Below are 13703 nucleotides of genomic sequence, written 5' to 3' on the forward strand. Positions count from 1 at the left end.
TATAACCATGAACAATCATACTGGCCTAGAGGACATCACTCTATAACCATGAACAATCCTACTGGCCAAGAGGACATCACTCTATAACCATGAACAATCCTATTGGCCTAGAGGACATCACTCTATAACCATGAACAATCCTACTGGCCTAGAGGACATCACTCTATAACCATGAACAATCATATTGGCCTAGAGGACATCACTCTATAACCATGAACAATCCTACTGGCCTAGAGGACATCACTCTATAACCATGAACAATCCTACTGGCCTAGAGGACATCACTCTATAACCATGAACAATCATACTGGCCTAGAGGACATCACTCTATAACCATGAACAATCATATTGGCCTAGAGGACATCACTCTATAACCATGAACAATCATATTGGCCTAGAGGACATCACTCTATAACCATGAACAATCATACTGGCCTAGAGGACATCACTCTATAACCATGAACAATCATACTGGCCTAGAGGACATCACTCTATAACCATGAACAATCCTATTGGCCTAGAGGACATCACTCTATAACCATGAACAATCATACTGGCCTAGAGGACATCACTCTATAACCATGAACAATCATACTGGCCTAGAGGACATCATTCTATAACCATGAACAATCCTATTGGTAGAATAAAACGGTTAAATGATATTCGACCGAGATAGTGAAAACTAAATACAACACAGATAATGTCAGAAAAGTGATATCTTGGGACTACCATACAATGTAAGTTAAAAGTCAATAACACGTACACCATAGAAAACTAACTTTTATATTCAGTGGGCACAAAGCGTACTGGATACGGAACATTACAACACATAGCAATGATCAATATATATATATAGATATATATATATCAATTCGATTTATATGCAAACAAAAACAGCAATATACATGATCACGTGATTTATAGTGATGGAATGGTGGTATACGATAAACGATCCCAGAGTTTAACGGTCGGTACAGTAATGAAAAGAATAATCGTACAATTTAACAAACGAAATAATAAACATTTATACTGAAACAAGACAATGTATCGGTAAATCTATAGATGAAATAAACTACTTCACACACATACTGTAAAATACGCTGATGTACATACTGTAAAATAATGTAGTCATGTACGTATTGTGAAATAATGTAGTCATGTACGTACTGTAAAATAATGTAGTCATGTACGTACTGTAAACTAATGTAGTCATGTACGTTGTGTAAAATAATGTAGTCGTGTACGTATTGTAAAATAATGTAGTCATGTACGTACTGTAAAATAATGTAGTCGTGTACGTATTGTAAAATAATGTAGTCATGTACGTATTGTAAAATAATGAAGTCATGTACGTAGTGTAAAATAATGTAGTCGTGTACGTATTGTAAAATAATGTAGTCATGTACGTACTGTAAAATAATGAAGTCGTGTATGTATTGTAAAATATCGTAGTTGTGTACGTATTGTAAAATAATGTAGTCATGTACGTACTGTTAAATGAATTAAATGCAGTCATGAAATATTATTGGAAAATACTACTTAGAAAAATCAACTTGATAATAAATATATGAAAAATTAATTCCTAACTAGATACTGTGACTTAAAAGGATGAAATATTAACAATAAAAATAATTCTATTACATAATTTTGAAATTATTGTCAAATATGGAATCTTAAATTGATATCCCAATAGTAGATTACAAATGTTGTCACAATCTTTATTGGAATTAACTGAATAGACAACCATAGTTGAAACCTTTATTTAATGGCCATTGATAGTGGCTTTACCGTCTGCCGGCGGCCGTGTAGATTCCATTAGGGATGCAAGTGTAGAGTCTAAACTGTAACACAGCAGAAGTGGTATAAATAATAGTATTGTACAGATACGTGTTAAAATGACGACTTAATGATATTACATAATATAGTATAACTACTGTTTAGCTATGGGTTAATGGAGTAATATCAACAGTTATTTTCCATATAACACTGGGTCCCTATAGACATATGTCTGTAGGATACGAATTACTTAAAGTAGTAAATATAGGGGAAACAAGTAATTAGAATGTTAGAACACTGTTAGAATTACTTCTTTGTATTTGTTTACCTATGCTATATATAAGTATATTGTAGTGTAAGCATATTGTAGTATAAGTATATATAAGTATATTGTAATATAAGTATATTGTAGTATAAGTATATTGTAGTATAAGTATATAAGTATATTGTAGTATAAGTATATTGTAGTATAAGTATGTTGTAGTATAAGTATATTGTAGTATAAGTATATTGTAGTATAAGTATATTGTAGTATAAGTATGTTGTAGTATAAGTATGTTGTAGTATAAGTATGTTGTAGTATAAGTATGTTGTAGTATAAGTATATTGTAGTATAAATATATTGTAGTATAAGTATATTGTAGTATAAGTATATTGTAGTATAAGTATGTTGTAGTATAAGTATATTGTAGTATAAGTATATTGTAGTATAAGTAGTATATAAGTATATTGTAGTATAAGTATATTGTAGTATAAGTAAATATTGTAGTATAAGTATATTGTAGTATAAGTATATTGTAGTATAAGTATATTGTAGTATAAGTATATTGTAGTATATAAGTATATTGTAGTATAAGTATATTGTAGTAGTATAAGTATATTAAGTTATATTGTAGTAGTAAGTATATTGTAGTATAAGTATATTGTAGTATAAGTATATTGTAGTATAAGTATATTGTAGTATAAGTATATAGTATAAATGTATATTGTAGTATAAGTATATTGTAGTATAAGTATATTGTAGTATATATTGTAGTATAAGTATATTGTAGTATAAGTATATTTGTAGTATAAGTATATAAGTATATTGTAGTATAAGTATGTTTGTAGTATAAGTATATTGTAGTATAAGTATATTGTAGTATAAGTATTGTGTAGTAAGTATATTGTAGTATAAGTATTGTAGTTGTAGTATAAGTATATTGTAGTATAAGTATATTGTAGTATTAAAGTATAAGTATATGTAGTATAAAATATATTGTAGTATAAGTATATTGTAGTATAAGTATATTGTAGTATAAATATATTGTAGTATAAGTATATTGTAGTATAAGTAATATTGTAGTATAAGTATATTGTAGTATAAGTATGTTGTAGTATAAGTATATTGTAGTATAAGTATATTGTAGTATAAGTATAGTTTGTAGTATAATATATTGTAGTATAAGTATTGTTGTAGTATAAGTATAATTGTAGTATAAGTATATTGTAGTATAAGTATATTTGTAGTATAAGTATATTGTAGTATAAGTATATTGTAGTATAAGTATATTGTAGTATAAGTATATTGTAATAAGTATGTTGTAGTATAAGTATGTTGTAGTATATAAGTATATTGTAGTATAAGTATATTGTAGTATAAGTATATTGTAGTATAAGTATATTGTAGTATAGTATATTGTAGTAGTAATATATTGTAGTATAAGTATATTGTAGTATAAGTATGTTGTAGTATAAGTATGTTGTAGTATAAGTATATTGTAGTATAAGTATATAAGTATAAGTTAGTTGTAGTATAAGTATGTTGTAGTATAAGTATATTGTAGTATAAGTAGTATGTTGTAGTATAAGTATATATGTAGTATAAATATTTTGTAGTATAAGTATATTGTAGTATAAGTATATTAGTAGTATAAGTATATTGTAGTATAAGTATATTGTAGTATAAGTATATTGTAGTATAAGTATATTGTAGTATAAGTATATTGTAGTATAAGTATATTGTAGTATAAGTATGTTGTAGTATAAGTATATATTGTAGTATAAGTATATTGTAGTATATGTATATAATATATTGTAGTATAAGTATATTGTAGTATAAGTATAATTGTAGTATAAGTATATTGTAGTATAAGTATATTGTAGTATAAGAATATTGTAGTATAAGTATATTGTAGTATAAGTATATTGTAGTATATATATATTGTAGTAAGTATATGTAGTATAAGTTAGATTGTAGTATAAGTATATTATTGTAGTATAAGTATATTGTAGTATAAGTATGTTGTAGTAATAGTATATTGTAGTATAAGTATATTGTAGTATATGTGTATATTGGTATATAAGTATATTGTAGTATAAATATATTGTAGTATAAGTATATTGTAGTATAAGTATCTAAGTAATTGTAGTATAAAAGTATATTGTAGTATATAAGTATAGTTTAGTATAGTATAAGTATGTTGTAGTATAAAGTATGTTGTAGTATAAGTATATAGTATGTATATTGTATAAAGTATATTGTTATGTAGTATAAGTATAAATTGTAGTATAGAGTATGTTGTAGTATAAGTATTGTTGTAGTATAAGTAAATTGTAGTATAAGTATTTGTAGTAGAGTATATAGTATGTATAAGTATATTGTAGTATAAGTATTTGTAGTATAAGTATATAGTGTAGTATAAGTATATTGTATATAGTATGTATGTTGTAGTATAATAGTATATTGTAGTATAAGTATAATTATAGTATAAGTATATTATAGTATAAGTATATTGTAGTATAAGTATATTGTAGTATAGTATAAGTATATTGTAGTATAAGTATGTTGTAGTATAAGTATGTTGTAGTATAAGTATAATTGTAGTATAAGTATAGTGTTAGTATATTGTATATAAGTATAGGGTAGTATATAGTTATATAGTAGTATAGTATAAGTATATTGTAGTATAAGTATATTGTAGAATAGTAGTTTAGTAGTGATGTAGTATAAGGTATATCAATAAAGTATAAGTAGGATGTAGTATAAGTATATTGTATATAAGTATATGTGTAGTATAGGATATTGTAGGTATAAAGTATATTGTAGTATAAGTATAATTGTATGTATATAAGTATATTGTAGTATATGTAATAATAGTTATATTGTAGTATATGTATAATATAGTATTTTATGTAGTATAAGTAATTGTATGTAGTATAGTCGTATAAGTATAAGTAATAGTATGTTAGTATAGTATGTTGTAGTATAAGTTATATTGTAGTATATGTATATTGTAGTACGTAAGTATGTATAAGTATTATGTAGTATAAGTATATATGTAGTATATGTATATTTGTGTATAAGTAGGTTGTAGTATAAGTATATTGTAGTATATGTATGTAGTTGTATAGTATATAAGTAGTATAAGTATATTGTGTATAAGTATATTCGTAGTATAGTATGTTGTAAGTATAAGTATTGTATGTATAGTATAAGTATATTGTAGTATAAAGTATATAAGTATATTGTAGATAAGTAGTATATGTATATTATAGTATAATTGTATAAGTATATTGTAGTATAAGTATAAGTATTGTAGTATAAGTATATTGTATAAGTATTTTGTAGTATAAGTATATAAGTATATTGTATAGTATAAAGTATATTTAATAGTAGTAAGTATAGTTGTAGTATAAGTATGTTGTAGTATGATGTATAATTGTAGTATAAGTATATTTAAGTATTATATATATTTATAGTATTAGTTATAGTATAGGTATAATGTAGGTATAGAGTATATTTAAGATATATATGTTGTAGTATTAAGTTTATATTTGTCGTATATGAGTATATTGTAGTATAAGTATAATAGTAGTATAGTGGTAGTATAAGTATATTGTCGTATAAGTTATACTTTAAGTTATAGTATTAGTTATAGTGTAGTATAGTATTATGTAGTATAGTAGTAAGTATGTTGTAGTATAAGTATATTCGTTAGTATAAGTATGTGGTAGTAGATTATAAGTATATTTAGTAGAAGTTATTATAAATATATTGTAGTATAAGTATATTGTAGTTCTTAAGTATATTGTATTTAAGAGTATATATAGTATAGGTATATAAGTATATACCACCAGTCAGGTAGTATAGTATAGGTATACTATTATAGTATAAGTATATTGTAGTATATGTAATATGTAAGTAGTATAAGTATGCTATGTAGTATAGTATATTGTTGTAGAAGATATATTTAAGTATATTGGATCTTAGTATATTTAAAGTATGTAAGTATAAGCTATATTGTAGTATAAGTATATTGGTAGTATATAGTTATATTGTGGTATATAGTATATTGCTAAGGGTAAGTATAGTGTGTAGTGTAGTATGGTAAATGTAGTAGTCATTAAGTATACTATAGTAGTTATAAGTTTGTTGTAGTATAGTATAAAAGTATATTGTAGTATAAGTATATTGTTAGTATAGGCTATGGTTGTTTGTATAAGTATAGTTGTAGTATAAGTATATATAAGATTTATTGTAGTATATGGATTATTAAGTCATATTGTAGTTTGACGTAGTTTGTAAGTTATAATTGTATAGCTTAGTATAAGTTATGTTGTAGTATAACTAAGTATATTGTAGTAGTATAGTAGCTATAAGTATATTGTAGATATAAAGTATGTAGTAGTATAAGTATATTGTAGTATAAGTTATATTGTAGTATAAAGTATTGTTGTAGGTATATAAGTATAATTGTAGTATAATGTACATTTATAAGTATATTGTAAGTATAGTGTTGTTGTAGTATAAGTATATTGTAGTAGATGTAAGTTGTAGTGTTGTATATTGTGATAGTTATATGTATATTGTGTATACAGTATATTGTAGGTATAAGAGTATATTGTAGTATAAGTATATTGTAGTATAAGTTATAAGTATATTGTAGTATAAGTTTATTGTAGTATAAATGTATTGTATTAATATGTCTGTAGTATAAATATATTGTAGTATAAGTATATTGTTAGTATATAGTATATAAGTTTTTTGTTTAAGGATATTGTAGTATAAGTATGTTGTTAGTATAAGTATGTTGTTAGTATAAGTATGTTGTAGCTATAAGTATTGCTTAGATAATTTTGTTGTAGTATAAGTATGTTGTAGTATAGTAAGTATATAGTATGTATATTGTAGTATAAGTATATTGTAGTATAAGTAATATAAGTTATATTGTAGTATAAGTATATTGTGTATACGTATGTTGTAGTATAAGTATATTGTATATGTATATTGTAGTATAAGTATGTTGTAGTATATCGTATAGTATAAGTATATTGTAGTATAGTATATAGTATGTTTAAGTATATAAGTATATTGTAGTATAAGTATATTGTGAGTAGTATAAGTAGTATAAGTATATTGTAGTATAAGTATATTGTAGTATACAGTATATTGTAGTATAGTATATGTATATTGTAGTATAAGTATATTGTAGTAATGAATTGTAGTATTAAGTTATATTGTAGTATATGTATATAGTATATTGTAGTATATAAGCATATTGTAGTAATGTATATAAGTATGTTTGTAGTATATAAGTATATTGTAGTATAAAGTATATTGTAGTATAAGTATGTTGTAGTATAATATGTTATGTCATATAAGTATATTGTAGTATAAGTATATGTGTAGTATAAGTATATTGTAGTATAAGTATATTGTAGTAAGTATATTGTTATATTGTAGTATAAGTATATTGTAGTATAAGTATATTGTAGTATAAGTATATTGTAGTATAAGTATGTGTAGTATAAATATATTGTAGTATAAGTATGTTGTATAGTATAAGTATAGTGTAGTATAAGTATATTGTAGTATAAGTATGTTGTAGTATAAGTATATGTAGTATAAAGTATATTGTAGTATAAGTATATTGTAGTATATGTATATTGTAGTATAAGTATATTGTAGTATAAGTATATTGTAGTATATAAGTATATTGTAGTATAAGTATATTGTAGTATAGTATATTGTAGTATAAGGTATATTGTAGTATAAGTATATTGTAGTATAAGTATATTGTAGTATAAAAGTATATTGTAGTATAAGTATGTTGTAGTATAGTATATTGTATAGTGTTGTAGTATAAGTATATTGTAGTATAAGTATATTGTAGTATAAGTATATTGTAGTATAAGTATATTGTAGTATAAGTTATATTGTAGTATAAGTATATTGTAGTATAAGTATATTGTAGTATAAGTATATTGTAGTATAAGTATATTGTAGTATATTGTGTAGTATAGTATATTGTAGTATAAGTATATTGTAGTATAAGTATAATTGTAGTATAAGTATATTGTAGTATAAGTTGTATGTAGTATAAGTATATTGTAGTATAAGTATATTGTAGTATAAGTATATTGTAGTATAAGTATGTTGTAGTATAAAGTTATGTTGTAGTATAAGTATATTGTAGTAGTATATTGTAGTATAAGTATATTGTAGTATAAGTATATTGTAGTATAAGTATATTGTAGTATAAGTATATTGTAGTATAAGTAAGTACTATTGTTGTAGTATAAGTATATTGTAGTATAAGTATATTGTAGTATATATTGTAGTATATATATGTTGTTGTAGTTGTATTGTAGTATAAGTATATTGTAGTATAAGTATGGTTGTTGTAGTATGTATGTTGTAGTATAAGTATATTGTAGTATAAGTATATATGTATAGTGTAATATAAGTTTATTGTGGTATAAGTATACTGTAGTATAACTATGATGTAGTTATTTACCTCGTCAAGACTCCCACGGTAGTTTGACATCATACTCCCAGCTCCAATAACAATACCACTCTGTCGGCGTAATATATCACCTGGTACATAGAACACAGATTAATATATCACCTGGTTACATAGAACATACATTAATATATCACCTGGTACATAGAACACACACACTAATATATCACCTGGTACATAGAACACAGATTGATATATCACCTGGTACATAGAACACAGATCAATATATCACCTTGTACATAGAACACAGATTGATATATACACCTGGTACATAGAACACAGATCAATATATCACCTGGTACATAGAACACACATTAATATATCACCTGGTACATAGAACACACATTAATATAATCACCTGGTACATAGAACACACACATTGACATATCACCAGGTACATAGAACACACCATTAATATATCACCTTGTACATATAACACAGGTTAATATATCACCTGGTACATAGAACACAGATTAATATATCACCTGGTACATAGAACACAGATCATTATACTACCTGGTACATAGAACACAGATATCTACACGTCAGACTCACCTGAGAGGGGAGCTGTGCGCTCCTCACTGTTCACGCGGCCGATGAGTTTCATTCCATCGTAGATGTACACAACAGAACTTGTGGAGCTTGGCTGAAGTACAAACAAAATAATAATAGAATAACACTAGACTGGTTCCCGCCTCAGTTACCTCCCTTGTGTACGCTCCGTAGTGAGCGGAGCGCAACCTGGCGGAGAGTAGAGAACTAAGGGAAGTGAACCAGTCTATCCACTCTTAAGTTAAGATTTAGACCCTGTATAAACTAGTAATATTTTGTTTACCTTTATATCACTTGCTAGGTGTACATGAAAATAACACAGTTGATATAAAATATCTATACATCGGTCCAAACCTTAGATATCAGTGTTGACTCGTATATTGTTGTGTAAAATTGTTGGTAAATTGGCTAATTTGCAAAAGCTTGTACATTTTAGTTTAGCAAGTCCATAGAGAACATTTTCTGTCACCAAATAACCATGGGATTATATTTACTAGTGTATATAGCATGTACAAATGACAGTTTAAACGTATTAGTCATGACACCGACATCATGTCCAAAGTCGCCAGACTGGTCAATGTTAAATTGTGAAATTAGAATCGAGCTGAATAAAAGTGCAAGGTGTATTACCTAGCTGCGAATGAAGAAAAATATTTAAATTCAAGATGTCCGCCAATCTGACGTCAGAGCGAGGAGACTTACGTCAAACGGGACAAACAATTCTGCCACACCTTGTGTCGTCTGCGTCTTGAAATATAGAACGTTCGGGTCACTTCCCGGGATGAGACTGATAGCCACGGACGCTTCCTCTTGGTCACTGAAGATACAGTTTGTAACGACCGCCTGGATTGGTCCAGGTGTGATGACGTCATCAGGCCTGAACTTGAACGTGATAACGAGGCTCCGTTGGAAATCTGAATTTGAGAATCTCCACATGTTAATCATGCCATCGCCAAAAAACTTGGCTTCCTTCATCACCAAGGCAACATTCTCTAGTCCAGCGGCGATCTCATTTCCGGACAGATCACTGAAGTTATCATCGAAGTTAAAGTAAACCTCGGGATCACAGCCTGTCGAAAAATAAACATAACACATTCAGTACACCTCAGGATCATAGCCTGTCAACACAATCATACAGTACACACAAAGTACACCTCAGGATCACAGCCTGTCAACACAATCATACACATACAGTACACCTCAGGATCACAGCCTGTCCACACAATCATACACATACAGTACACCTCAGGATCACAGTCTGTCAACACAATCATACACATACAGTACACCTCAGGATCACAGTCTGTCGACACAATCATACACATACTGTACGACACAATCATACACATACAGTACACCTCAGGATCACAGTCTGACAACACAATCATACACATACAGTATACCACAGACTCATGTCACTGTCACGCGTATAACTTTGTACATCTACTTACTTTGGAGGGGTAGACTAGCGAGGTCATCAATTCCCGTGCATGCGCAGTCAGCTGGTATAAAATAGGTTCCGGTTGCACAATCACGCGTTATGTTTCCACTTCCGGGAGCGTACTCTAAATATTGAGTTCGGTCAGAGGGATGTGGATAACTTGCACAAACTGTAACATAAACAATAAGGACAAGTGTCATTATAGCTGCCTTAGTGTTTTTACTGCCAACTGTACCTGAACTTGAACGTGATAACGAGGCTCCGTTGGAAATCTGAGTTTGAGAATCTCCACATGTTAATCATGCCATCGCCAAAAACCTTGGCTTCCTTCATCACCAGTTTAGATAGTGATAGAGTTAAACCAAGGGATGCAACTCTAGAGAACCAGTGTGATAGAGTAAAACCAAGGGATTAAACTCTCAACCAGAGTTAAAGAGTTAAACCAAGGGATGCAACTCTGGAGTTCTAGTGTGATAGAGTTAAATTAAGGGATGCAACTCTGGAGTTCTAGTGTGATAGAGTTAAATTAAGGGATGCAACTCTGGAGTTCTAGTGTGATAGAGTTAAATTAAGGGATGCAACTCTGGAGTTCTAGTGTGATAGAGTTAAATTAAGGGATAAAACTCTCAACCAGAATGACGGAGTTAAACCAAGGGAAGTAACTTTGGAGGATTAGATTGATGGAGTTTAACCAAGGGAAGTAACTCTGGAGAACCAGAGTTCAGGAGTTTAACCAAGAGGTGCAATTCTGGAAAACCACAGTAAAGGAGTTTAACCTAGGGAAGCAACTCCGGAGAACCAGAGTTACGGAGTTTAACCAAGGGATGCAACTCTGGAGAACTAAAGTTAAGGAGCTTAACCAAGGGAAGTAACTATGGAGAACCAGAGTTACGGAGTCAAGGTAAGTAACTCTGATAAACCAGAGTTACGGATTTTAACCAAGGGATTAACTCCGAAGAACCAGAGTAAAGGAGTTTAACCAAGGGAAGTAACTAGGAGTTTAACCAAGGGAAGTAACTATGGAAAACCAGAGTTACGGAGTTTAACCAAGGGATGAACTCCGAAGAACCAGAGTTAAGGAGTTAAACCAAGGGATGCAACTCTGGAAAACCAGAGTAGAGGGGTTTAACCAAGGGGAGTAACTATGAAGAACCAGAGTTAAAGATTTTAACCAAGGTAAGTAACTATGGAAAACCTTAGTTACAGAGTTAAACCAAGGGATGCAACTCTAGACAACCAGTGTGATAGAGTTAAACCAAGGGATGCAACTCTGGAGTACCAGAGTGACGGAGTAAAACAAAGGGAGGCAACTTTTGAGGATAAGATAGAAGGAGTTAAAACAAGGGAAGTAACTCTGTAGGATTATATAGACAGAGTTAAACTAAGGGAAGTAACTCTGGAGGATTAGAAAGACGGAATTAAACAAAGGGAATCATAATGAGGTGAAAACGGTTTAAAGCTAGTATATTAATAATCCGAAATAAAAGGCCAAAATAAATTCAAAGTAAAATAAAAATTATGTCTATGGAATATATATTCAGCCACTATACGGCCTTCTTCAGACCGAAGTCAAAGAGAAGTTACTCATTAATCATGCTACAGGAGACCGTTTCCCTTTATGTTTACACTTATATATTCGAAACAAGGACATAGTCATTCAGATTCCCCGCCAATGGAGATATCAAAGCTGAAGTAATTTTGATTGTGGAGACTTATGTGTATGAAAAAAAACCCAGGAAAAAGGATGTTGAGCTAAAGAAGGATGGAGTATAATTCAAGTAGAGCGGGGCTGCAATTGTTGAATCAGGTATACAGCCTTGACATTTATATTAGACTATATACACAAAGATGGGTGGAGTTTTGCAAAGTAACATTTACCATTTACCATGATATTTTCAGCAATGTTTCCATGGTAACGGAAAAAGTGCAAAAAATGAAAACCTAAAAATAGCAATAGGTACTACTAGACCATAAAAAAATGTGTCTATGAAGTTTCGTGGAAATATCTCTGCTGGTTTTAGAGTTGTGCTCCGGAAACGATTCTTACACAAAAATCTGTCATTTTCAGCAATGTTTCCATGGTTACAGAAAAAAGTACAAAAAGTGAAAACCTTAAAATAGCAAAAGGCACTACTAGACCAGAAGAATAATGTGCCTATGGAGTTCCGTGCATATATCTCAACCGGTTTTCCAGTTATGCTGCGGAAACGAACCTGGTACAAAAATATGATATTTTCAGCAATGTTTCCATGGTTACGGAAAAAGTACAAAAAATGAAAACCTAAAAATAGCAAAAGGCACTACTAGACCATAAGACCAATGTGTCTATGAAGTTTCGTGGAAATATCTCTACTGGTTTTAGAGTTATGCTTCGGAAACCATTCGTACGGACGGACAGACGGACGGACGGAACCCATTTGTTCGTTGGGCGGGGGATATTTAAAAGTGTAGTTGGTGTTCCTAATTTTATCCCTGACGCAAATGTCATTTACGTAATTTAATGTACAATTAAATTGTAATTTGCATGAACTATTCATTAAGATAATTACCTGTCTGTCCTGTGAGCCTGTTAAGGTCCGCTGGCGGGCAACTATCGGCACAGAAAACATCGTCGGAACAATTTAGTTGTGGCCCGTTACCAAGGAAACGCTGGTTCTGTTTGGGGCAGCACGAGGGATAGGCTTTACCATTGATACAGTACCAAAACCCGGAACAGAGGTCCTCCATAGGGAAGGCACCGTAACTAATGCCACGACACGGATCTGTCAATCACACAGATACACGGAAGAAAAATTACAAATACTTAAATTGACAATGCATGTTAAACAAGTATTTAATTTAAGATCTAAATAAAATAGGAGTGCGCTCTTATTTCAAGAATCATTTATGAGATTTTCGTTTTTCTCTCTACCAGTATTCCGACGCTCTCACCCTATATAAAGCGCTTAAATTGACACCCGTGCGCTCAGTCTATACATGTACATATATGCTTAGCCTTTGTCTACTGTGTAACTGTATCACCTACTAATATATAAACCAAGTCTTTTAGCTTTTGTCAACTCCTCTAAGCTGTCACTATGATGTTTCTAAAAATAAAATTTCCACACAGGTGAATAGAAATCAAAATAATAATCCGTCCACATATTATG

The 13703-nt window shown here is 29.4% G+C and overlaps 1 protein-coding gene across 1 annotated transcript in view; it reads right to left on the reverse strand.

Annotated features, from left to right (window-relative positions):
- Window positions 1-851: 851 nt before the first annotated feature.
- The window catches only part of LOC138306294 (protein PIF-like), a 44193-nt gene continuing 31341 nt past the window's right edge, over window positions 852-13703 (reverse strand). The window contains exons 8-13 of the mRNA XM_069246714.1: window positions 13104-13316; window positions 10565-10723; window positions 9816-10183; window positions 9117-9207; window positions 8556-8635; window positions 852-1841 (exon numbers count right to left, since the gene is read on the reverse strand). Of these exons, the coding sequence (XP_069102815.1) occupies window positions 1785-1841; window positions 8556-8635; window positions 9117-9207; window positions 9816-10183; window positions 10565-10723; window positions 13104-13316 (968 nt within the window). The 3' untranslated portion in view covers window positions 852-1784. The remainder of the gene's footprint in view (window positions 1842-8555; window positions 8636-9116; window positions 9208-9815; window positions 10184-10564; window positions 10724-13103; window positions 13317-13703) is intronic.

The sequence above is a fragment of the Argopecten irradians genome, chromosome 13 (genome assembly GCF_041381155.1).
Source record: "Argopecten irradians isolate NY chromosome 13, Ai_NY, whole genome shotgun sequence".
NCBI lineage: Eukaryota > Metazoa > Mollusca > Bivalvia > Pectinida > Pectinidae > Argopecten > Argopecten irradians.